Source organism: Chiloscyllium punctatum, chromosome 8 (genome assembly GCF_047496795.1).
Source record: "Chiloscyllium punctatum isolate Juve2018m chromosome 8, sChiPun1.3, whole genome shotgun sequence".
Taxonomy (NCBI): domain Eukaryota; kingdom Metazoa; phylum Chordata; class Chondrichthyes; order Orectolobiformes; family Hemiscylliidae; genus Chiloscyllium; species Chiloscyllium punctatum.
Genome location: NC_092746.1, coordinates 79,099,853 through 79,126,705, shown reverse-complemented (window position 1 = coordinate 79,126,705; position 26,853 = coordinate 79,099,853). Strand labels below are relative to the sequence as shown.

General features: G+C 40.5%; 1 protein-coding gene across 1 annotated transcript in view; it reads left to right on the top strand.

Annotated features, from left to right (window-relative positions):
* Window positions 1-26,853, top strand: part of cubn (cubilin (intrinsic factor-cobalamin receptor)) — a 295,475-nt gene that overhangs the window by 133,365 nt on the left and 135,257 nt on the right. The window contains exons 27-30 of the mRNA XM_072574987.1: window positions 4,275-4,456; window positions 16,500-16,656; window positions 16,742-16,858; window positions 19,537-19,650. Coding sequence (XP_072431088.1) covers window positions 4,275-4,456; window positions 16,500-16,656; window positions 16,742-16,858; window positions 19,537-19,650 — 570 coding nt within the window. The remainder of the gene's footprint in view (window positions 1-4,274; window positions 4,457-16,499; window positions 16,657-16,741; window positions 16,859-19,536; window positions 19,651-26,853) is intronic.

Below are 26,853 nucleotides of genomic sequence, written 5' to 3'. Positions count from 1 at the left end.
TCAAAATAGCTGTCACAATCTTTAAGTTTAAGAATACAGTGGCTGACCTCTGTGAAATGAATGTGTGGTTTGCCTTCTCCTGACTGTTCTGCACAAGGAAAGAACTGCTAGAATGGGAATACAACTCCATATTTCTGAGCATGACCTCAGTGGAATTTCCTCTCAGAAATGCTAAGCTCCCTTCTTTCATAAAAATAAATCTGAGTGAGATTGCCTCTTTTTTGGATCTTCCATCTCAATTCAATAATAACTTGCCTTTATTTTGCATTGTTAACATCATAAAAAAGCCTAACATACTTCATAGGAGTTTAATCAGGTAAGAGATGGCATGAGACATAAAAGACTGCAGTTGCTGTTATCCAAAGTAGACAAGCAGGAACCTGGAAGAACACAGCATGTCAGGCAACATCAGGAGGTGGAGAAGTCAATGTTTCAGGTATACCAGCCTCTTGCTTATTTACAGGAGTTGGCATGAGCAACATAACATATTGGAACACATGTCCAAAACCTCAATCAAAAAGCTAGATTTTAGTTTCTGATCATGATGCTATGTTGAAATATATATATATATTCCTAAGTGCTATTAGCAAACACAAGAATGCCAATGAACAATCACCCTATATCTGGTCTTGTTAAGTGAGAGGAAAGGCTGGCAGCTGTAGGGAATGCTGGATGACTAAAGAAATTGAGGGTTAGGTTAAGAAAAAGAAGGAAACATATGTCAGGTATAGACAGAACACATCGAGTGAATCCTGAGAAGAGTATAAAGGCAGTAGGAATTTACAGGAGAGAGAAATCAGGAGGGCAAAAAAGGGACATGTGACAGCTTTGGCAAATAGAGTTAAGGAGAATCCAAAAGATATTTAAAAATATATTAAGGACAAAAGGGTAACTAGGAAGATAATAAGGCCCCTCGAAGATCAAATAAGCAAAAGTGAGGACTACAGATGCTGGAGATCAGAGTCTAGATTAGAATGGTGCTGGAAAAGCATAGCAGGTCAGGCAGCATCAAGGAGCAGGAAAATCGATGTTTCAGCTTTTGACCAAAACGTCAATTTTCCTGCTCCTCAGATGCTGCCTGACCTGCTGTGCTTTTCCAGCACCACCCTAATCTAGACACCCCTCAAAGATCAGCAAGGCGGCCTTTGTGTGAAGCTGCAAGAGATGGGGGGATACTAAACAAATATTTTGCATCAGTGTTCACTGTGGAAAAGGATATGGAAGATATGGAATGTGGGGAAATAGATAGTGACATCTTGAAAAATGTCCATATTACAGAGGAGGAAATGCTGGATGTCTTGAAATGCATAACTGTGGATAAATCCCTAGAACATGATCAGGTGTACCCTAGAACTCTGTGGGAAGCTAGGGAAGTGATTGTTGGGCCCCTTGCTGAGATATTTGTATCATCAATCGTCACAGGTGAGGTGCTGGAAGACTGGAGACTGACTAACGTGGTGCCACTATTTAAGCAAGGTGGTAAGGCCAAGCCAGGGAAACCAGTAAGGATCAGTGAGCCTGACATTGGTGATGGCCAAATTGTTGGAGGGATTCCTGAGGGATAGGATGTACATGTATTTGGAAAGGCAAGGACTGATTAGGGATTGTCAACATGGCTTTGTGTGTGGGAAATCATGTCTCACAAACTTGATTGAGTTTTTTGAAGAAGTAACAAAGAGGATTGATGAGGGCAGAGCAGTGGACGTGATCTATATGGACTTCAGGAAGGCTTTCAACAAGGTTCCCCATGGGAGACTAGTTAGCAAGGTTAGATCTCTCGGAATACAGGGAGAACTAGCCAATTTGATACAGAGCTAGCTCAAAGGTAGAAGCCAGAGTATAGTGGTGGAGGGTTGTTTTTCTAGACTGGAAGCCTGTGACCAATGGAGTGCCACGAGGATCGGTGCTGGGTCCACTACTTTTCATCATTTATATAAATGATTTGGATGTGAACATAAGAGGTATAGCTAGTAAGTTTGCAGATGACACCAAAATTGGAGGTGTAGTGGACAGCGAAGAAGGTTACCTCAGATTACAATGGAATCTTGATCAGATGAGCCAATGGGCTGAGGAGTGGCAGATGGAGTTTAATTTAGATAAATGCGAGGTGCTGCATTTTGGGAAAGCAAATCTTAGCAGGACTTATACACATAATGGTGATGTCGAGGTAGTGTTGCTGAACAAAGAGACCTTGGAGTACAGGTTCATAGCTCTTTGAAAGTGGATCGCAGGTAGATAGGATAGTGAAGAAGGCGTTCGGTAAGCTTTCCTTTATTGGTCAGAGTATTGAGTACAGGAGTTGCAAGGTTATGTTGCAGCTGTTCAGGACATTGGTTAGGTTACTTTTTGGATATTGCATGCAAAATTCTGGTTTCCTTCCTATCAAAAAGATGTTGTGAAACTTGAAAGGATTTAGAAAAGATTTACAAGGATGTTGCCAGGATTGAAGGATTTGAGCTATAGGGAGAGGTTGAATAGGCTAGGGCTTTTTTCCCTGGAGCGTCGGAGGCTGAGGGGTGACCTCATAGAGGTTTATAAAATCATGAAGGGCATGGGTAGGATAAGTAGACAAAGTCTTTTCCCTGGGGTGGGGGAATTCAGAACTAGAGGGCATAGGTTTAGGGTGAGAGGGGAAAGATATAAAAGAGACCTAAAGGGCAACCTTTTCACGCAGAGGGTGGTACATGTATGGAATGAGCTGCCAGAGGAAGTGATGGAGGCTAGTACAATTGCAACGTTTAAAATGCATCTGGATGGGTATATGAATAGGAAGGGTTTGGAGGGATATTGGCTGGGTGGTGGCAGGTGGAACTAGATTTGGGTTGGCATATCTGGTCGGCAAGGATGGGTTGGACCAAAGTATCTGTTTCTCTGCTGTACATCTCATGACTTTGTGACTGTAAGTGACATTCAAACCTGGTGTTATCTACTCGTCTTCAGCTCAGTGGCTACTTCATTGTTAAAACATAGCCACCTCAGACACTGTTACTGGCTGTGACAGAGGTAAGATAAGTGCTCCCTGTATATCTTTGTTCGATAAAATCTTCTATTGAGAGCGAGGCCTCATCCTCCTCACTATTTACAGAGCTTCCTCTTGCTGCTGTCTGCAACATGGTGCGTTGCAGCTAAAAAATGTCTCCCATAATCGCTGCCTTCAATGAACATGGGCAAGTTTGATGGGTTTTCAAATTCCTCTGTCCCCTTCTCAAAGCCAAACACCATTCCCTTTTGAATCCAAACTTTTGCATACTGCTCCAATAACGTAGGATACTGCTTCTTCACTCACCCTCAGCACAAATGAAAGACAAAAGCATCACACTTGGAAGTCTAATGGTGCTATTGGACTGAAACCCTGAGTGAATGTTTACAATAAATATTTCAAGGGGCTGTGATGTCCAAAATGGCAAGTGTGTGCTAAATCAGCTATTGCTAACATTGCAAATGCCCTCTCTGCAAACTTTGTTAAAATCACACACGCTGTGTGGCCAAGCCAGAGGTAACATTAGTTTTAGTTCACTCATGGGATGCAGGCATTATTGGCTGGCCAGCACTTTTTTTAAGGCTGCCCCTAAGTGCTTACTAGCCATTTCAGAGGGTAATTGATAGTGGGTCTGGAGTCACATGTAGGCCAGACCAAGTGACCTCAGTAGATTTCCTTCCCAGAATCAGATGGGTTTTCTCATAATCAGTGTGCTCATCAGTAGATTTTTTTAAAAATTCAATTCAAATTCCACCATCTCCCCTAGCAGGATTTGATTCCAGGTTCCCAGAACATGAGCTGAGTTTCTAGATTAATCAGTCTAGTGATAATGCCACTAGGCCATTTACTCCCCTGTATTGGGGACTTGGATGCCATCTAACAAACCCCTGTCTTCTGTATCTCCAGCACCAGCAGTGCTATAAAGCTAAATTTTACAGCCTGCATGCCTTGATAAGGAATCTTCAATCTGATTCATTGAGAAGACCCCTTGTTCACAGAGCTCCCTATTGTGGGCACTGTATTGTTTTGACTTCCTTGTTACTGTAAATCACAAAGACCATAAAAGCCTGTGGACTAGTGCAATGAATGCTTGCACGAAAAAGCCCAGGGTATTTTACAAATATTAGTATTTAATCAAGATATTTTTCCCCCACTGTTTGATTTGGGACTGTAGGTGAGGGGTTCAATGTTGACCTATCTGAGTAACCAGCCCTCTCCAAGTCACTTGCTGCAATGTGAGGAATTGCTTTAAAAGTTCTTTTTTTAAGTTAGACATTTCCTCTTTCACTTTCAGGTTGTGGTGGGATTTTTACGGCACCTAACGGCGTGTTCCACTCACCAAACTATCCCAGTCCTTATGGCAGTAACATTGACTGTTCCTGGATCATCACTGTGGATTACCACCACCACGTCCTACTTGACTTTGTTGACTTTGATCTTGAACAACATCAATCATGTGATTCTGACTATGTAGCTGTAAGTCAGTAAAATAAATGATTAAATCATAATTTATTTTAGAAGTAAGTTCAGTAGTTGCTTGAAAATAGAGTTTTATAAAAGGATTTGGTAAGTGGGACTTTAAAAGTTTGAGTAATTTATAACTCAATACAATGTTATGTATCTATGTTAATATTTGTTTGTATCTATGTAAATATTTCAATTTAGAACGGTTTCTCAGTTTGCCTTTGTGGGTAACCAATTCTAGGCCATCCTGATTTACCCACAAAAGAATGTGCCTCAATATTCTACACAACTTCTCATGTTGATGCTGAATTAGACATCACTTCGCACATTTTTAAAAAGTTAAGCGTACTCTATATCTTCCCTTTTTGCAAGAAACTTGACACTTTTCAAATGATTTGTTTGGCCTCAACCAGATTTCATGTGAAGTAGGAAAGTAACTTTTTCTGTCCCTCTTTTATCAGCAAATATAAATAATGGAGGCAGTCATCTTTATATTCAAGAGGTTATAGAGCTCTAAACAGCACATAGTTTTAATTTAAGATGGTTGTGCTTAATATGGAGTTAGGCATCGATGCTAGAAAACTTAATATTCAATATTCCTCTGACAAATAAGTTTTCATTACTGATCGTAACGCTTCCTCTAGAACCCCAGCCTCAGTGTTGGATTTTATTTTATTTTATTTTCACATGGAATTGTTTCCCATTCCTACTTGCCCTTGAGCTGGTTGATGCTCTTGGGCATTCACAGGGCAGTTCAAAGTCAACCACGTTGCTGTGTGTCTGGAGTCACATGTGGTTCAGACCAAATAAGGATTGCAGTTTTCCTTCCCCGAAGGGCATTGGTGAATCGCATCAGTTTGTGTGACAATTGACAATGATTACCATTAGATTAAATTTTCAAAATTCCAAATCTTATTGAATTTAAATTTTACTGTAGTATAATTTGAACCTATTCCCCAGAGCAAGAGTTTGACGCTCTGGATTTTTAGTCTGGTGACTATTGGCACCACCTCCCATATATAGCTCTAACTTCAGAAAAGCATTCACAACTGAAGCAAAATAACCTTTCTAATTCTTCACATCTCTAATTTCATAGTTTCTCTGATGAGATTGACAGCATAATGTTAAATATTATAATATTAATTTCTGCATGTTTTGGAAATTGAGTTGAGAATACATTAACTCGTTTTATGCAATTGAAGTAGATTGCTTAGAGGCTTCCTCTTTTGTGTTCTTGGTGCATTAATAGCCAGAAATCTCATAGGATTAGGAGTGAAATTATAAGGCATTTGCCAGCCAAGTTAAACTTTCTCCTATTGTTTCTTCAAACAGCTTGCTATGTTCTCCTATACAGAAGTTTCGGAAAAGATATCAATTCCCAAAATTGTCATTCATCAAAATAGGCCCATTAAAAAATCCCACAATTAGAAGCAACTGTTCATGTTGATCGCCAGAACACAGAAACTGTTCCAGACAGGAATTTGACTACATAACACAACAATTAGTTCGTAGCTGATGAAACTAGTGCCCAATATCCCCATCTTATATTTCTCAGCACATTGTATAATATCTTGAAATAGTATCTGGAAAGCACTAATCGCAGCTGCTTTATTTTGCATTTTCAATTTGGTACAATGGGCTAATATTCAAGTTTCTTAATAGGGTCTTACAAATTTTGTTTAAAACAAAGCTTTTCCGGAACATTTTTGAAAGGAAATACCTGTGCTGTTAAACTGCACATTAAAGATAGGGATTAACTGCAGACCCACTGAAACATAGTAATTTCCAATAAAACTTGAATTTTATGCAAGTTCCCTTCTCTCAGCCTGCATTATAGCAGTTCCATTATTGCACATGTAAGTGTAAAATACACACAATTCTTCACTTTGTTAAAGTATAACGGCAGAGTTAATGATTTAACTTTAGTTATTCTAAAGTATCAGCAGTTCAGCATTCACACAAATAGAATGTGTTATGAATTTGAAATCAAGAAGGAGGTTAATTAAGTAGTCTGCTTGATTTTTAAAAATTGCTCAGTGGTTAGCACTGCTGCCTCACTGCGCCAGGGACCCGGGTTTGATCCCAGCTTCGGGTAACTGTCTGTGTGGGTTTCCTCCCACAATCCAAAGATGTGCAGGTTAGGTGGATTGGCTATGCTAAATTTTCCATGGTGTATAGGTTAGGTGCAATAGTCAGAGGTAAATATAGATCAGTAGGGGAATGAGTCTGGGTGGGTTACTCTATGAAGGGTCGGCATGCACTTATTAGGCCGAAAAGCCTGTTTCCACACTGTAGGGTTTCTATGAATCATGTCACTGGCACAGTTCCAGAGTATCTGAATGATTCACACAAAGAATGAAGGAGAACTGGGTAGATCAGTTAAAATATACGTACACCAGATGCATACAGTTTCCTGTGTGTAAATGAAAGGAAATGTGGGTTGCTGAGAATGACCATTGCACTAATTAAGTTTGGAGGTTTCAGAATTGGAAACATATGTTCATTTTGCTTTGGACCCCTCCTGCTGCAATTCCAAAATTAGAGTTTGAACAAGCTCTGCTTAACACATTAAAACATGTTTGTGCTACTTAATATTTCTCTTGATACATGCTTTTCTTGTATACACAACATTTCGCAAGTGACATATCCATTGTCATTGGCTTTCTTGAAATAATGCATATTATCTAGTCATTAAGATTGGTGCGCTTGGAAAATTTTGTGCTGCTAGAAATTTAAGAGAATCTGAAAATACATTGGTGGTAATAATTAACTGACAGTTTTCCATCACATCTATATAAATAATAATTTTGAGCATTTAAGCAATTAGAAGAAGGTGATGCAATGGGAACAGTAATCCAAATTACCCCGGCTAGAGCTTTAAGGGCTCTTATGGTACACTGGTAGCATAGCTACTACAGGGCTAGAAGACCTGGATTCAAGTCCCACCTACTCCAGATGTATGTTACATCATGTCTGAACAGATTGATTTAAAAATAATTTTGAAATGATTGGATATTTTTAAATGATTGGAGCTAATAATGACTGTATCTGAACAAATCTAGTTAATTGGTTATAAGTTTAACAAGCTTTCTTCAGTTTGATAAGCAGAACCAAATCTTATATATGTTGTCTTCCCTTTTTGCCCTTATCAACTTTAAACAAAATATTTTACCAAGGTTTCCATTTCTGTATTTTGTGAAGCTATTGTCTATGGTAACTACACTATGTTTGTGGGAGACTTTTTGCATGACTGTAATATATTTAATGGTGAAGATCATCAAATCTTAAAATGGTTACAGCACAGAAGTAGGCAATTCTGAGTTTGAGCTGACTGTCTACATCAACAGCTTATCCCACTCTCCTACTCTTTCCCTGTTCCCCTGCGATTGTTTTCATGTCAGTTATTTCACCAGTTTTCTTTTGAAAGACATGACCTCTCTGTTTGCATCCTGCTATTAAATCCATTTTCTTGTTATTCATTCAATTCCATGACTCATGATTAATGTAGTCACTGCCATCACTGGTGGTACAGTGAAGCTTTATAAGCAGTTAGTCTAGATTTGATTCCCAGCCTTTGGAATTCTTCATTTAGAGAGTGCAATGAAAGTCTGCGTTCCTCTGGGCAGGAGGTCTGTATTTAAGTCCTACCTACCATGTCTATGCAGGTTTTCTAAAAAATCTGCCTTCACGTATTCTCAGGCAGAGTTTTCTGTTTCCAAACTACTCGCTATGTAAAAAATATCTTCTTTTGGTTCTTTTGACAATTATGTCGAATCAACATCCTTTGTTCTTAATCCTTCAACCAGCAGGACCAATTTCTTTCTTCCTATACTGTCTAGACTGTTCATTATTTTGAACATCTCCATCAAGTTACTTCTTAATCTTCCTAAAGAGGACAGCCCCAGCTTATCCAATTGTTCCAAGCACCAGGTGCATGGATCTTTAAAATCTCACAAACAGGTGAGTACATACCCAACAAAGCTAATGGAATTCTGGCCTTTAGTCTAGAAGACAGGAGTATAAGGATACAAACATTATGCTATAGTTATACAAAACTCTGGTTAGACCCCATTTGGAGTTTTGTGAGCAGGTCTGGATACCACATCTTAGGAAGGATGTATTGGCCTTGGACGGAATCCAACATAGGTTCACAAGAATGATAAATTATGAGGAGAGATTATATAAAATTAGGCTTGTTTTTGCTAAGATTTAGAAGGTTAAGGATTGATTTGAGCAAAATCTTCAAGATATTAACAGGAAAAGACAGGGTAGATGAAGATAAACTATTTCCACTGACTGGGCTTTTAAGAACCAGGGGCATAGCCTGAGAATTTGGAACAGAGCCCCCACAGGAGAGATTTTCGGAAGTACTTCTACACACAAAGGATGGTAGTTGTTTGGAACAAATGGAAGTGGATGCATGATCAATTATTAATTTTAAATCTGTGATTTTATTTTCTTTTAAATAAAGATAGTAAGGGATATGCCAAGGCACAGATATGGAGTTAGGCCGTAGTTTATTCATAATCTTGGTGAATGGTGGAACAGGCTCAAGGGGCTGAATGGCCTACTCCTGTTTCTATGCCCAATGTTTCTATGCCCAATGTTTCTATCACTAAATTCCCTCATCCATGGAGCCATGCTTGTGAATCTTTTCTCCATTTTCTCTGAAGATTTTACATTCTTCAGCATCCAGAACTGGACACAAAACTATAACTGAGGCTGAACTAGCCTTTTATTTGGTAAAATAAAACAAAAAATTGCAAATGCTGGAAATCTGAAACAAAAACCACATTTGCTGGAGGAACTCAGCAGATCTGGAAGCATCTGTGGAGAGAAAGTAGAGTTAATGTTTTAAGTCCAGTCATCAAAAGGTGGTATATATGCTGAAGTCAGGTGTTAGGGGTTGGGTAGAAAGATTGAGGGTATGGGCAGAGATGGGAGCCCAGAGAGCGAGAATGATAGTTGGCAGATAAAGTGATGGATGGCAGCATGCCAAGGAGAATGGAAATCTGATAATGGGGACAATGAATAGGTGAAAATGGGTTTGCTTTGTTGAAAACAGTCCATGTCAAGACAGGGCCTGGGGTGTAGGGATGGGTCAAGGACATGGAGGAAGGTGTTCAGGTTCTAAAACCATTGAACTCAGTATTGAGCTGTGAAGGCTGCAGAGCCCCCAAATGGAAAATGAGATGCTGTTCCTCAAGCTTGGCCTGAGCTTCACTGGGGCACTGTAATAGACCTGAGACAGAGATGCTGGTCAGTCCAAAGATGTGCATATCAGGTGAATTGGCCATGCTAAATTGCCCATAGTGTCAGGTGCATTAGTCAGAGGGAAATGGGTCTGGGTGGGTTACTCTTGGAGGGTCGGTGTGGACTTGTTGGGTCGAAGGGCCTGTTTCCACGCTGTAGGGAATCAAATCTAATCTAATCAGGGAACATAGTGGGTCTCAAAGTGGCAGGCAACTGGAAGCCTGTGGAGTTCTTAGCTTTAATAATGACCACCAAGGGATGAATATGGATTTCATAGAGTAACTTTCCTATTTGTGTTTCTTCATCCCCCATGTTAAAGCTCCCCATCTGAGACATTCCAACAGAAGTAGGACAGTGGAGAATCATTGATTGTGTCTCTTTTAGTACATCAGTTAATTATTTGCTAAATCTTTCAATATTTGATGTATAATTTGAAAAAGGACCTAAAGCCAGTTCTTAAATGGACTGTCATCTCAGTAATGATAAAAAGGAGCTTTACAAATGTAGAACCTTCAGTGCTTCAACCTCATTATAATTACTTTAATTAAACAAATTTTTGGAACCTAATGAATTAATCATAGATACAATTTTCACATTTCTGTGAAGGAGCTGCACTCCACTCCTGCAAAACTGATCTTTGCCTCCCATTATTTTTAGACCCAGAAGTCATACAATACCTTATTCCCAGTAAAATGTAACATCTGAGTAAATTCTGAGATCACCACCCAAAAAAGGCTTTCTTATGAGCAAGGCAGGATACGTGAATGTAAATGATCAATCACTGCATCAAAGAACAGGACTGATTAAACAGTTAAAATAAGTGGCTATACATTTACCTAGTGGTAACTCTTAGTATTTCTACTTTTTCTACTCTGCAAATTATCCAGTAGATTCAGCCAAGACTTTTGAAATATTTCAAAGGAAACATCTGGTTCCCAGTGTATTCTCCTTTGTTGTGCTCAATAACTGAGTCATTGGGAGTGGTTTCAAATTTATTTTCAGGCGGGAACAGGGCAGCAGTTGGCCTGAAATTGAGACACAACCTAGTGATCGGTTTTTAACCACTATTCAGCCCCGACGATTTTAGAATATGGTAGGAATTAGGCCCGTTACAGGCAAGAGCCTGTGTGAATAAATAAATCTGGAATTTATGTCTTTAGAGTTCCAGTGCGATGTTCACAAGTATATGGACTGTGCACACAACTCCCACGCTCTGTTGAATATAACAAGGCCCCCTCCCAACCCACAAAAATCTTCACATGTCATCCGTTACTCATTGGCTTTTGCAATACACAGAGGGAGAAATAAAAGCCCAGAGCTGAACTTACCAGTAGCAATCTGTGTGGTCTTATCGTTCAAGGCTCCAGGGTGCAGCTTTCCTTTCACTGGGCTTCTGCAGGCCTATTATAGGATCAATTCAAAAAACAAGCAACCTTTTCTCGGGCTGGTCACATTCACATTTCTGAGACAGGCTCAATATCTTCATTTCAATTATTGTAATTAGTTTGAGAATAAGTGCTGTCTTGTTAGGAATCCATTTAAAGATATTGACTGAGGTGCAAGTGGATTTATTTGCATTATCGGCTGAACTTGAAAGATTTTTTGTTCTGTGTCACATTTGGTTGGAACTGGATCTTTAGATTTGAGTAGTATACAGCATTCAACCTTTTCTTATGCCCTAACCAGCAGCTTGGTCAAACTATCCCCATGTTTTAAAAATCAAGTTTAATTGATTGCCTGACTTTAAATTCTGGAACAATAGTTTTTACACCATGTTTTGAAAGCATACAAAAAAAGAAAAATTATTGTTTTACTAAGATTTAAATTATATTGCCTCAAACACTCATCCAAATACCCAACATGTTTACAAAAAATGTCATGTCAAGGAACTCAAATTTATCTCAAAACCCATCTTTGGGCCAGACTTTTCCCTTGCTGGTGCAGGCGTGAAAGTTGGGAAAACGCGGTGAGAATGTGAAAAGAATCAGAATTTCAACCCGAAGAAAAATGTCACCAGTTCCTCTCCAACCCATAAGTGGTGACTTTAGAATCTTGCCATTGAGCGGTTTCTACCTTAGTTCCATGCACTTGACTCAGATTTAAACCCCAGTTCTCCTTATTTTTATGCCACCTCTGATTCGCCTGTCCTTGACTGGATAACTGGGGGTGAACCTTCCTGACATGTAAGCCAGAGGGGCTATCTGGCAGCTGCAGCTCACGGAATAACTCTCCCAGCCATCATGCAACTGCTTGTCCTGTATCAGACCCTTACATGTTCCATGGCCACCAAAATGTTTGAGCTTCATTCATTGGCAAACCTCTCACCTCACTGTATCATCATGGATAAACACATGCAACATGTGACTTTGGAGCTCAGGAATGTCTATGTTTTCATGTTTCTGCTTTGCATTCTGGGATACACATGCGCCATGCATTTGCACATGATGCTTTTATTTGCTTTGTTAGTACCCACTCACTCGAGCACATATGTCAAAGGATGCCAGCCTGAGTATGCTTCAGATTGCTTTCTCAGTGCGCACTCAGTGGTGTCAGCACTGACTTGCATGTTTCCAGCTTCTGTGCGGTTCGCATTATAGTTAGTGCAGAGGCCAGAGTTACTGTAACTTTTTGTTGAGCACCTATGTCTAGAGTATAGTGTGTGTATATCTGGCACATACTGAGTATATTGGACCTGGGTCTCCATAACAGTCACCATCTGTCCATACAGGCAGAGAAATGTGCATATCCTGGAGCCACGGTGGGACTGGTAACATTGTTAGACCGCTCATTCTTCAATCCAGCTCATAGTCTGCTTCTGACAACCCTGTTTGGCATTCCTATGCAGTTTGCTGAAATCATTCATGTCTGAGAACAGGGATTATCTTCCATTCCACTGAATGTTGGTGATGTGCTCACCAGATTCTGCTGCTGAGATGAACTTAAGTCAGCCTGCCCACGGAGGTGAAAAATCTTAAACTTGCCACTGCAATGACTGAGGATTCTCTGATTTCCTCCTTGAATGTGGAGGTGAAACCGAATGTCTCTGGCACTGGCCTTTTCCTGGTGGATGTTCACTGTTTGCAGCTCGTGGTTGCATGAGATGAGAGAGGAAATTAGTAGTACAAAATGCATAAAAACATGAGCAAGTTAAGAATACGTTAGTAATAATAGGAATGGGAAAACAATGCAGAGCAATAAAGTTGATTAAGTTGATTGCAGATTGAGGTCCCTACATTTCCACATGAGCAGTTGTGCCTCCCTCTGGTTAGGTTGAAGAATTCTTCTTCATTTGGTGTCTGCCAAGGCTCAACCTGGATATGTATTTTTTGTTGTTGTATGTCAAAGGAAGTGATTGAATATGATGGAAATGGATGAAAGATCAGTTAGTGATAATACATGAGCAGGAGAGATGTTGAATTGTTCCTAGAATGTGAATAGGAAGTGCGGGGGCAGGATGGAAGGGTGATGTGGGTAAACATTGTCAAGTGAACATGCTGCACATAATACTGAGCTTTGGTGAGATGCATTAGCAGTGGCAGAGTGAGAGGGGTGGTGCTCTGAGTGTGAGGTGGAAGACAGAAGATAGTAGCGCTTACCTTAGCTGGGGGGGGGTGCGGGTGGTGTGCATTAGATTAGATTAGACTACTTACAGTGTGGAAACAGGCCCTTCGGCCCAAACAGTCCACACCAACCCTCCGAAGAGTAACCCACCCAGACCCATTTCCCTTTGACTAATGCACCTAACACTATGGCAATTTAGCATGGCCAATTCACCTAACCTGCACATCTTTGGACTGTGGGAGGAAACTGGAGCACCGGAGGAAACCCACGCAGACACGGGGAGAATGTGCAAACTCCACACAGACAGTCACCCGGGGCTGGAATCGAACCTGGGACCCTGGTGCTGTGAGGCAGCAGTGCTAACCACTGAGCCACCATGCTGCCCCTAATTAGATAATTTACCTTCTCCCTGAAGCGCTGGGCATTCTCTTTTTACCCAGGTTACAGCATTGAGCCAAGCTGTGCCTTTGTCTCCAGGCTAGTTTACTCTGATCGTGTGGCCTCCTGAGGTTGTCAGCTGGAAAAAGCACAGCACTCCTTCTCCTCTACCCTGCCTACTGACACATCCAGACCCATGACCATGAAGATGGGAGCAAGCCTTCCTTTCCAACGGGCCATGTGTTTGGTAATAGCGGTTGAGCACCACAGTGTGAGGGGGTCATTCTTTACTTGCTGCGTTTGAAGTCGTCTGCAGCTGGGCTTTCAACATAGTGCTAGAGATGGGAAATCAAAAAGGTCCCTCTAGTGGCAAGTGCTTCCACTGTGCAACTGCACAATTACTTGAGCAGGGTGCCCAAGAGCCATGTTGTACAATTAATAAAGTGAAGAGTGGAAGATTTACGTGAAAAAAGTCCGTTCAAGCCTTGTTGAATTTGCACCATGAGTCTCCTTGACAAACATTTTAATAGCAAACAGGAAAATACTGCCTTTGGTACCTTCCATTCCATTTCTCTGAGCATTGTTTTCGTACAAATAGTAATCAGCTTGTCTCTGGTAGTTATGAATGAACATGAGTTGCCATTAGCATTTTTACTTCTAATATAAACAGATCTGCAGATACTGGAGCTGAGAAACAAATTAAAACAAAGATTACTGGAAAACCTCAGCGGATCTGGTAATATGCTTAAAAATGTGTTGCTGGAAAAGCACAACAGGTCAGGCAGCATCAAAGGAACAGGAGAATCGACGTTTCGGGCATAAGCCCTTCTTCTGGTAATATCCAGATCACTGGACTCGAAATGTTAATTCTGTTTTCTCTTGACCTGCTGGGATTCTCCAACAACTACTTTTTTTGTTCGATTCAGCAGTTTAAATTTCCTGTTTTTGGCGTTTATTTTGATAAGATTTTTGGACTAATTTCAAACTTTTTATATAACTCCCCTTTTTCATTCAATGTCAGAGAGCTAATCACTTTAATGCTGCAGGGCTCTGTGTTTAAAACGATATAAGTACCAGCTCACTGTATTTCTTTTAATTAAACTTCTGGTTTTCATCCCTAAGGACCCCATCATGTACGCATATTTTCTTAAGAGTGTGGCAAACTAACATTCCATTCCCCATAGCAACCAGTCTAGATTTCATGTTTGCTGGATTAGTCAAAAGCTGATACATCTAACATCATAAGAAGTTCCATTCAGCTAAAATTCAAAAAGCTACAAAGATCACACTGAACAGCCACATGTGTAGGATATGCATTTTAAATTTGAGACTTACACATTGTTTAAAGTAAGCCAAAATGAAATAAAACAGTACCTATTTGAAATCTAAATTGAAACCAAGAACTGCTGCATCAGCCTTGGAGTTCTGACATATTCTGTTGCGATTCTTTGCCCAATCTGGAAACTGTTACACATAACTGGATAAGAAATCATCATTTAAAAGCAATGAGTCCAAGTGCTATCACAGCCAGTGACCTATGATTTTAAATTGTCTCGAAATTTGAGAAATATAGACTCCTAGTGAATGAATTAAAGGTTATCTTCGTGGGGGAATAAAAAGACATTCAAAGAAATAGCTAATTCAAGAATAGAAACATACTGAAGAGAAACACAAAAAGTCACAGGATTTATTTTAATCCATCTGCATGTTGTAAATGGGACAGCCAGCAGCTCACAAAAGGCATGGGATAAGTAGATGAATAGAAAGGGTTTGGAGGGATATGGATCAAATGCAGCTAGATGGGACTACTTTAGTTTGGGATCATGGTAGGATGGACTAGTTGAACTGAAGGGTTTGTTTCCATCTATATGACTCTATGAATACTCTTTCTGCCCTGCTTACAGTGGTCCTCTGGCCAGAACCATTTGATATAAGTTAAAATTCACTTGGAATATGCAACTTGGGATAAGTGGGTATTGCAGATGCTGGAGATTAGAGTCAAGCTTAGAGTGGAAAAGCACAGCAGGTCAGGCAGCATCTGAGGAGCAGGAAAATCGACATTTTGGGCAAAAGCCCTTCATCAGAGAATCCTATGTAATTTGGGATCCTAATGCATATTTTCAGACACTTAATTTCAATTTTGAAATATGAATGAGAGGAAGTTGCACAATGTGTACTCTGTAGGTTTCCCACCAGATGAGAAATGGGCAAACCAATGGTCCTTGAAGGAACTATTACAATCTGCTTCAGAAACAGGGTAGGCAATATTAATACATTTTTTAGATTAGGCCAATAGCAATAGCAGTGTTCCTTCTGAATGCACAGAACTCTTTGGCTATTGATTCTCTGGTCTTTGAGGATACCTCTGGTTAACCCCTAGCTCCACACCTGAAGCCACATGCCTATTCAAAGTGCAATTGGTGACTGCCGAGTGTCTGCGGCTCATCAGCAGCACGCCAATAATAAATGAAGCAGAAATAAGAAAATGTTTCAGACCTCACGCTGGCAAAAAGATGAGCAAGGTGGTGAGTGAACTCTACAAACTGCCAACTTGCCCTTTAGCTGTAATTAAAATCACCTCCCTCAGCTCAAAAGAAAGAAAATTGGGGTTGTAGCTAAGATCTAAAATTGGTGTTGTTAACATTCAAATCAAAGGGCTGTCATGTGCTCAGGAAGTCTAGATTTCAAAACTCTTCCACTAAACTTAGGCTTCCTACATTATTCCAACTAAGGTGAACAGCAAATAATGAAATTAGCTTAAAGTATATTAATGAATTGAATTCCAAGCCCTGTACTAGCTGTTGTGACTGCTATTCTTCATAACCCATGCTTAACACTACATTGACTATCTCTTCTCTTGTAGGTTTATGATGGTTTGGATGAAACAGCCCTCATGTTGAGAAAACTGTGTGGTAGTTTAATTTCAGAAAGGATCACATCTACTTACAATGTACTCTATGTACGTTTCCGCTCAAATGGCAGTAATGAGCACAAAGGATTCAAAGCAGTATTTGATCAAAGTAAGTCCAATTTAAACTTTTTGATTTGGATATTGACACCGTTTCATCCTGAAAATCCGATTTTCACATTCTGTTTTGTTTGCAGCATGTGGGTCCTACATTACTACTGATGATGTTGGGGGAATTATCACATCACCTCTGTATCCTAAAAACTATTTAAACAATCAGCAATGTAGCTGGATCATTCGAGCGCAGAAACCATGTAAGTAAGATACTGACTATGATCAATATGAATCCCCTATGTACGTATTGCAGCTGTATTGGTTAGTGCTGAATGATCTTCCTTTCTGTGCATTGTTTAGAATTGGAATTAGAATTCCTGCAGTGTGGAAACAGGCCCTTCAGCCCAACAACTCCACACTGATCTCCAAATAATAACCCACCCAGACCCATTCCCCTACCCTATATTTGCCCCGACTAATGCACCTAACCTGCACATCCCTGAACACTATGGGTAATTCAGAAAGGCCTATTCATCTAACCTGCACATCTTTGGAGAAAACCAGAGCACCCAGAGGAAACCCATGCAGACAAGGGAGAATGTGCAAACTCCACACAGACAGATGCCCAAGGCTGGAATTGAACCTGAATCCTTGGTGCTGTGAGGGCAGCAATGCTAACCACTGAGCCACCATGCTGCCCAAACTAGGAAGTTGATCATCATCTATGTTTTGCTTTCGCCAACTCTTTGTATTGTCACTGATGATATGTCCATCAACAAATAGATTAGTTGGTAGCACACTCTCCTCTGAATCAGAATATTGTGGGATTACGTCACACTTAAAGTAATCTTGTGAAGTACTGAGGGAGCGCTGTATTGTCAGAGGTGCTGCCGTTTTAATGAAAGGTAAAAATGCCTATTCAATTGGGCATAAAATAACCCACAGTATCACTCCAAAGACAAGCAGGAGACATCTCTCCAGTGTCCTGTCTGCTATTTATCCCTCAACATCAATCAACCAGACCTGGTCCTCAGTATCACATGAGATTGAGGAATGACTGAAGACTCAGGGTACAGCTCAGGATATGGGATCTGGCAGGACTGCTGAAGACTTGTGCTCCAAAACCAGCACAAACCAAGCTAAATTATCGCATTACAGCTACAATACTGGCATTTACCTGACAATGTGGAAGTTTACACAGGATGTTATGTTTACAAAAAGCAGAGCAGTTCCAATCAGGCAATTTAGAACCTGATTAGTCTACTCTCAAGCATCAGAAAAGTAATCAAAGATGTCACTGATGGTACTGTCAAGCAGCATTTAACCAGCAAAAGCTGAATTACTGATGCTCAGCTTTTGGTTGTACCAGAATCACTTGTTCCAGACCTCTCTATTACACACCTCATTACAGCTTTGTTCCAAACATTGAAATGGACAAAAGAACTGAACTGCAATATGGAAGGGAAATTGGTGCTAATAGAAGTGAGAGTAACATATCAAGTAATTTATTTTACCTAATTTGTCAGGAGCAAATGCATTGGTAACAGAGCTAAATTTGAGGCATTAGATACTTAATGGTCTGTTTATTTTGGCAGAGTGGCTGTGGCCACCTTGACTTGAATTTGTACCCAAGCAGCTCAGAGACTCAATCATTTCAAGTGGAATCAATGTCTTGTCAAGCAGAAATATAGATAATGAAGGCTAAATGCCAGGTCATACAGTGCTCAGTGCTCAGATCTTTCTTTAAAAGGGCATTGTCTGCAGGAATGGCTGCTAGAAAGCCTTATCTCTTTGCAAAGAGATTTTACTCTAGAGTTTGGGTATTAAATTCAATAAAAAATCAATTGGAGATGCAAACAATCTGTGAAGTAATTAAAGGGACATGAAAGGAATGTTATCTTAAGGAAGATTTTACAAGGTGTTTTTCCATATTAAAACAGAAAAGGAGATGACAACACAATCCAGAATATGATATTACTGCAACCATGGTGCCACTGCAGCACCAATTGGTTATATGCTAGTATTGAAAAGAAATGTGATGGAAAAAACTTGCCCAATGCTACACACAAATTCACTAGAGTAATACACAGCAGAACTTAGGTAGTTAATTCTGGGTTATTTCAGAAACTAGCAGTGATCTTAACTGTCTGACAGAGATATAATTGTCCAGGTAACTTGCCTGTCAATATCTCACAAAGTTCCCGCTTTCATCAATTCTTACCTCTCTTCTGAGCAGGCAGAATGGGTGTCTGTGTGAAGCCAGCACAGTCTTCCTTCAATATGGACATATATGTCTGAAGACATCATCGGGCCCCACTTGCAGTTTTAGCAATGGCCTATGTGGGAAGGCAGTTGCAGCTTTCTCACTGGGTGAAGACTGCAGGAAGGACACCTGGAATCACATGAGGAAAGTAAAGTTGTCCTACAAACCTTGCAAAGCAATTTAGTGGATTGACTATGCAATCCTTCCCAGAACACCCCCTGAAATCCCATTATTGAGCGTCAATTTGATGAGAATTCCTTTGGGTGTTAAAAGATGTCCTCCTGTCACCAGAGCTTCTGCTGCAACCCACTGGCCCACCATATCTTCATGAAAAAGCCAGGTGAAGGCAAAATTGTTCTGCCCCTTGCCTTGTCCCTTCTGCAAAGCAAATTTCACTTCACCTTAAATTTGGGGATTCAATCGTCCTGAGAGATATTTATTGGGGGCATTCTTACATAGGGACAATTTTAAAATTTTGGAACCACGTCTCAAAAATTGAAGTTTCATGGGTTCTCATCAAAGGTTTCAGTTTCTAGGATAGAATGTTATTTCCTTGTGAAAAAAATGAATGAATTAATTTGTGAAAGGATATATAATTGCTCATGGTTTCCCCGTAGGCTTTGATTAGTGAACTGTAACTACTGCGGTAACTGGAGGATTTTGTTTTATTAACAGTTAACCATGTTACAATCTCTTTTACTGACTTCGCAATCGAAAACAACAGTGCAAACTGCTCAGCAGATGCTTTGCAAGTCTTAAATGGAGACAACGATGGAGCCCCTTCTATTGGTGAGTAAAAAAGTGACATAGTTTTCATACGTAAACAAGTATACCTGGTTTGTGGGTGGCACGGTGGCACAGTGGTTAGCACTGCTGCCTCACAGCGCCAGAGACCCAGGTTCAATTCCCGCCTCAGGCGACTGTCTGTGTGGAGTTTGAACATTCTCCTTGTGTTTCTGTGGGTTTCCTCCGGATACTCCGGTTTCCTCCCATAGTCCAAAAATGTGCAGGTTAGGCAAATTGGCCATGCTAAATTGCCTGTAGTGTTAGGTGAAGGGGTAAATGTAGGGGAATGGGTCTGGGTGGGTGGCGGGTCGGTGTGGACTTGTTGGGCCGAAGGGCCTGTTTCCACACTGTAAGTAATCTAATCTAATCTAAAAAACCTCTATTAGTCAAAATAATTGTTGGTTTAAGCCAGTCTTTCATTTAGGTCATTTAGGTGGAGGATTAGGTTATTTTTCAATAATTAATTATTTTGATTGGATGTATTAAATGAGGAATTAAATCATATTCTATTCGAGTGTAGCTACATAGAGCTCATGTTTCTGCAAGGAAGAAAGCCTTATGGCCCAGGTCAAAATTAAAGCCACCAGCTTATACATAAGGCTAATACAGATTTCGGCGAACACATTGTCTTGATTTGCTCATATCACTCCATTCTTTAAGAAGGATGACAGAGGGGAACCAGGGAATGACTGACCAGTTAGCCTGACATCTGTGGTGGGGAAGGTTTTGGAGTCTATAATCAAGGATAGGGTAACTGAACACCTCAAAAAACTTCAGCTAATCGGGGAGAGTCGCATGGATTCATGAAGGATAGGTCACGCCTGACAAACCTTGTAGAGTTTTTTTTTGAAGAGGTGTCAAAGGTTGCGGTAGAGTGGTAAGATGATGGATGTTATTTATATGGATTTCAGAAGACGTTTGACAATGTCTGACACAAGAGACTGTTAGGTAAGGTGGAAGCCCACAGGACTGAAGGCAAATTACTGATATGGATAGGAAATTGGTTGAGTGGCAGCAAATAGAGAATTGGAATAATGGGTAAATATTGAAATTGGCAGACACAACCAGTGGGGTCCAGCAAGGATCTGTGTTGGGGCTTCAATTATTATCAAAATTCATTAACGACTTGGGTAATGGCATAAGAATTCATATATTCAAATTTGCTGACTCAAAATTGAACACTATTGTCGGAAGCGTTAATGACAGCATGAAAACACAACAGGATATTGATAGGTGAATGGGCAAAGCTGTGGCAGATAGTGTGAGGTCATGCATTTCAGACCGAAAAGGGATAGATCTGGGTATTTTTGTTTCGGAAAGCACAAAAATTAAATACAGTGGATATCCAAAGAGATTTACAGGTTCAGATGCATAGCTCTTTAAAAGGCCACAAGCAGGTGCAGAAAATAATTAAGACGACTAGTGGGATGCTGGCTTTCATATTTAAAGGGCTGAAGTGTAGGAATACAGAAGTTATGCTGCAGTTATACAAAATCCTTGTTAGACACCCCTTGAGTACTGCATACTTCCTATGCAGCACACCATAGGAAGGATGTTTTGGCCCTGGAGTGAATCCAATGCAGGTTTACAAGGATGTTTCTATCTTCCTATCTTTCGATAATGCTTTTAGGTAAAACACCATTTTAGAATTAGGTTTCGGGAGTCAATTTTTTAGCCTTGTATTTACTTCTATCTTTTTAAATGTATCAGCTGGGACTTTAGGATGATAGTTAATCACAACGAGGTGAAGCTGCATATGCAAGGCAGATGCAAAAGTAGATTCACTGATGCCACCTTTCCTTGGTAAAGATAAATTGGTAAGCTAAAAGAGCCAAGCTGTTACTAAAAGGATGATGTTACAAAGTGATTGGCACATCAAAGAACTAGGTAAAAACAATGACTGCAGATGCTGAAAACCAAATACTGGATTAGTGGTGCTGGAAGAGCACAGCAGTTCAGGCAGCATCCAACGAGCAGCGAAATCGACGTTTCGGGCAAAAGCCCTTCATCAGGAATAAAGGCAGTGAGCCTGAAGCATGGAGAGATAAGCTAGAGGATGGTGGGGGTGGGGAGAGAGTAGCAGAGAGTACAATGGGTGAGTGGGGGAGGAGATGAAGGTGATAGGTCAAGGAGGAGAGGGTGGAGTGGATAGGTGGAAAAGAAGATAGGCAGGTCGGACAAGTCAAGGAGACAGTAACTGAGCTGGAAGTTTGAAACTAGGATGAGGTGGGGGAAGGGGAAATGAGGAAGCTGTTGAAGTCCACATTGATGCCCTGGGGTTGAAGTGTTCTGAGGCGGAAGATGAGGCGTTTTTCCTCCAGGCGTCTAGTGGTGAGGGAGCGGCGGTGAAGGAGGCCCAGGACCTCCATGTCCTCGGCAGAGTGGGAGGGGGAGTTGAAATGTTGGGCCACGGGGCGGTTTGGTTGATTGGTGCGGGTGTCTCGGAGATGTTCCCTAAAGCGCTCTGCTAGGAGGCGCCCAGTCTCCCCAATGTAGAGGAGACCAGATCGGGAGCAACGGATACAATAAATGATATTGGTGGATGTGCAGGTGAAACTTTGATGGATGTGGAAGGCTCCTTTAGGGCCTTGGATAGAGGTGAGGGAGGAGGTGTGGGCACAGGTTTTACAGTTCCTGCGGTGGCAGGGGAAAGTGCCAGAATGGGAGGGTGGGTCGTAGGGGGGTGTGGACCTGACCAGGTAGTCACGGAGGGAACGGTCTTTGCGGAAGGTGGAAAGGGGTGGGGAGGGAAATATATCCCTGGTGGTGGGGTCTTTTTGGAGGTGGCGGAAATGTCGGTGGATGATTTGGTTGATGCGAAGGTTTGTAGGGTGGAAGGTGAACTAGGCAGGAGACAGAAGGAATTTATGATATCAGTGAGAATTGGCAGGAATTGGGCACATGTGTCTGGCTAATCCAAGATTGACCATGAACTGTGCATCCACTAAGAAGCCAAATAATTTCAGAATGTCTCTGATCGTGCATAGTGGGTATTGCTTAGTAATGATTATTGAGTCTGGGGTTTTAACGGTTGGATGCACAAGAAGGAAGACCGAAGATGGCAGGAGAGCTTCAGCTAACCAAATGGGAGAGAAGACCTGTGCCCAGGCAACTAATGCCCTATACAGACGTCCAAAAGTGGATGGACCGAACCCCATTACTTTTAGTAAATATTAGTTCTTCTGTAGTTATGATGGTAAACTTAAATTGTGGAAAATTTCTGAAAACATACATACTGTAATGGATCTTGTAACTAATCAAGACTTCTAAACTCTATACTGGCTCTCTCAAGCTCAGTCTAGGTCTTACAATTATAGTCAAAAGTATGCTCTGAAGTCTTACAGTGGAGTGTACTTTGAAAATAGATGGCATGCCAGTTTTCTGAATTCCTCACAATATGTAATGTTTTCAAAGTTAGGATAGGACAATAATTACCTGCCTGTTAAAGAGCTAAACTGGATCAGAAGGAAGTTTAAGTTGCACATTGGCAACAGTAAATAGTCTGAGGATAACTTATGCATGGCTGACTGAAGCAAGTCAGCATTTTGACTGTGCACATTATTAGCCTCATTATTATTTTCACTATCTTACTAAAAATGACAAATGCAAAAAAAGCATCATGTACACTTGCTCCCTTGAGATTCTTGTTACTTACTTACCTTTTTTAACCCAATCCTAAATTTTATATCTATATCCTTTAATTATAATCTCAGCCATAAATTCAATGTGGGTTGCCAACATTTAATTCAGTATAAACATATTTGGCCATTATATTGGAAGTTCTCCAACCGAGAACACTGCAAAGAGATAAGTAGAGTCATAGAGATGATTCCTGAAGAAGGGCTCATGCCCGAAACATCGATTCTCCTGCTCCTTGGATGCTGCCTGACCTGCTGCGCTTTTCCAGCAACACATTTTCAGCTCAGATCTCCAGCATCTGCAGTCCTCACTTTCTCCTCATAGAGATGTACAGCATAGAAACAAACCTTTTGCCCCAACTTATGCCCCAAACCTTTTGCCTCATCCATGCCGACCAGATATGCTACATTAATCTAGTCCCATTGGTCAGCATTTGGCCCATATCCCTCTAAACAGTTCCTATTCATGTACCCATCCAGATGCCTTTTAAATGCTGCAATTGTACCAGTCTCCACTTCCTCTGGCAATTCATTTCATTCATGCATTGTCCTCTATGTGAAAACGTTGCCCCTTAGGTCTCTTTTAAATCTTTCCCCCTCACCTTCAATCTCTGTCCTTTGGTTCTGGCATCCCCTACCATGGGAAAAATACCTTGGCTATTCACCCTATCCATGTTTGTCATGATTTTATAAACCTCTATAAGGTCATCCCTCAGTCTCCGATGCTCCAGGGAAAATAGCCCCAGTCTAGTCAGCCTCTCTCCATAGGTAAAACCCTCCAAATCTGACAACATCCTTGTAAATCTCTTCAAAACCTTTTCAACTTTAACAACATCTTACCTATGATAAGGAGACCAGAATTGCACACAGTGGCCTATCCAATGTCCTGTACAGCTGCAACATGGCTTCCTAACTCCTATATTCAATGCACTGGCCAATAAAAGCAAGTGTACCAAATGTCATCCTCACTACCTTGTCTACCTGGGAATCCACTTTCATGGAACTATGAACCTGCACTCCAAGGTCTCTTTGCTCACCAGCACTCTCCAGGACCTTACCATTAAGTGTATAAGTCCTGCCCTGATTTGGAACCAAAATGTGGCACCTCACATGATTCGAGGTTAAACTCTATCTGATCAAGATCCATTGTACTCTAAGGTAACCTTCTTTGCTCAAAAATAGAAATGGCTGGAAAATCTCAGCAAGTCTGGCAGCATCTGTGGAGAGAAGTCAGCGTTAAAATTTCGGGTCAAGTGACACATACCCAGAACTAATGGTTGCTAGGAAAATGCCGGTGGGGGAGGAGGTAAGGAGAAAATGATTGAACCCAAAAGGAGAGGAGAACAGTAGGACAAAGGAGTGATATCAATCTGGCTAGAAGGGTGAACAGCTGTTAATGGGGACTGTTACTAGCTAACAATGGGTGTTGTGTGTAATTGTTTACTATGTGTTAACAAGGCCTGATGTGTAGGGATTGAGATAAGGACATGGGAGAGCACAAGCCCCAAATTTATTGAGCTAGGTGGTCTAGGACCTGAAACCTACATAAAGTGATGTTAGAATTGCCATTTAAGTGCCTGTTGCAAGTGTAATTTTCCTTAACATCTTTTTCTTGATCCTAAATGTTCCTGAAGTCAATGGAAACCACTCCATACCAGTAAATTTGCAAAACCAGGAGACACCTGTTCTAGAGCTGGGAACCTTTTAACAGGTTAACAGACAAGTGAAATGTTGATTAGTTCTGTTTCATTTCTGACTGCAGTCACATATATTTTTGAGAAGGAGCATTTCTCCTTTTATTCGTGTCGTGATTTTAAATAATATCTGAGAAAAGCTTCATTTTAAGTATTAATCAAGTGAAAAGATAAATGTTTTTTATATTATTGGGAATGTAAATGAAACAACAGTCAGTCCTCAAACCCACAGATACACACATAATAAAAGATGATTTCTAAAGATGGAACATGTACTTTACTCACTTAAAAGATTTATCAATGGAAAAGTCATTTCTTTAGGCAGTTGTTAAGCTGAAATGTTGCAAACCTAAAGTATTCCTTCATGTTCACAGAAAACAAAGTAAGTCGGAGATCGAGTTTTGGTCAAAAATCTCTTTAGTGAAGAAATATAATCTTGCTTTAGGTAAAGCAAATAAGCCTAAATTCTCTACTAAGGTCACATTTGAGGCAAGAGTCCTTTCCTCAGCTGCACAACAGATGGCTTCCTTCGAGTCTTTGTATTCCAGACTGACATGCTGGGCTGTCTTTGTGGATTAATTAGGAACTGGAATCCAATTTCAGTCATGTGATGTCAGGATCAATGTATTTCATTGTCGACAAAATGGGTTGACAGATATAATCAACATTCCGATTATGATTATCGCCCTGAAGTGTCTTTGTTGAAATTCCATATTCATAGCGTCCACCGGTTTTGAAGTTGTGGTCATTTTAATCCTGATCCTTTGAAATGGTGATGAGAAGTTATTCAGCACTTGGGAAGACTATTTGCACACTAAGTAATTTCCAGAGATATGTTCAGAAATGACAATCTCTGACTGTACAAAAACCACAAAAGAAGTCAAATTTCTGAAGACATGGTCTCTATACCCCATACTAAATTTTGACCAACATCCGATGAAGGTTAAAAATCACACAACACCATATGATAGTAACACTTACTGGGAGATGGAAGCCACTTTAAAATTCAGTACGATGTGGAGGTGCTGGTGTTTAGGGTGGACAAGGTCAAAAATCACATGGCACCAGGTTATAGTCCAACAGATGTATTTGAAAGCACTATCTTTTGGAGCACTGTTCCTTTACTGGGTCATGATTTGGAGATGCTGGTTTTGGACTAGAGTTTACAAAGTTAAACATTACACAACACCAGGTTAGAGTTCAACAGGTTTATTTGGAAGCACTAGCTTTCGGAGCACTGCTCCTTCATCAGGTGCACCTGGTGCCATGTGATTTTTGACCTTGTCCACCCTAAACACCAGCACCTCCACATCATAAAGAATTTTAAAAGTGGTTTCCATCTCCCAGTAAGCGTTACTATCATATGGCATAACTATAATGTAGATAAACTTAAGGTGTTGCCAACTTCAAATGTCGTAATGCAATGCCTTTTAATGATGTATATAAGGTTTTAATGTAGTGATTGATCTTCAAACTCTATCCTTAAAGATAAATGGCCAGTAATTTGATCAACATTGAGTTAGTGTTCATATGCATTGGAGTGCTTTATTCAGTCATTCTGCTTTCACAGTGTTGAAGATCTGATTTAAATGCATCAATGAGACAGGTCTATCTTGTGCTTTTCAAACATTTTAAAGATCAAGGATCTTTACAGACAACATAAATAAACTGTTCAGTTCTAATTGAAACTCCATTGAATCTTTGAAAAGCATGGAACAAAATGGCTGATGTCTGGTCAGTTAACTTCAAAGAGCCTGTTTGTTGTAAGGTCTATTTACATAGAGGCTTGTGAGATCCCACATGAAGTGTCATGTACAGTTTTGAGGCTGGGACAGCTTTTACATAGAGTCAGGTGACGTGGATGGAGAGAGAGG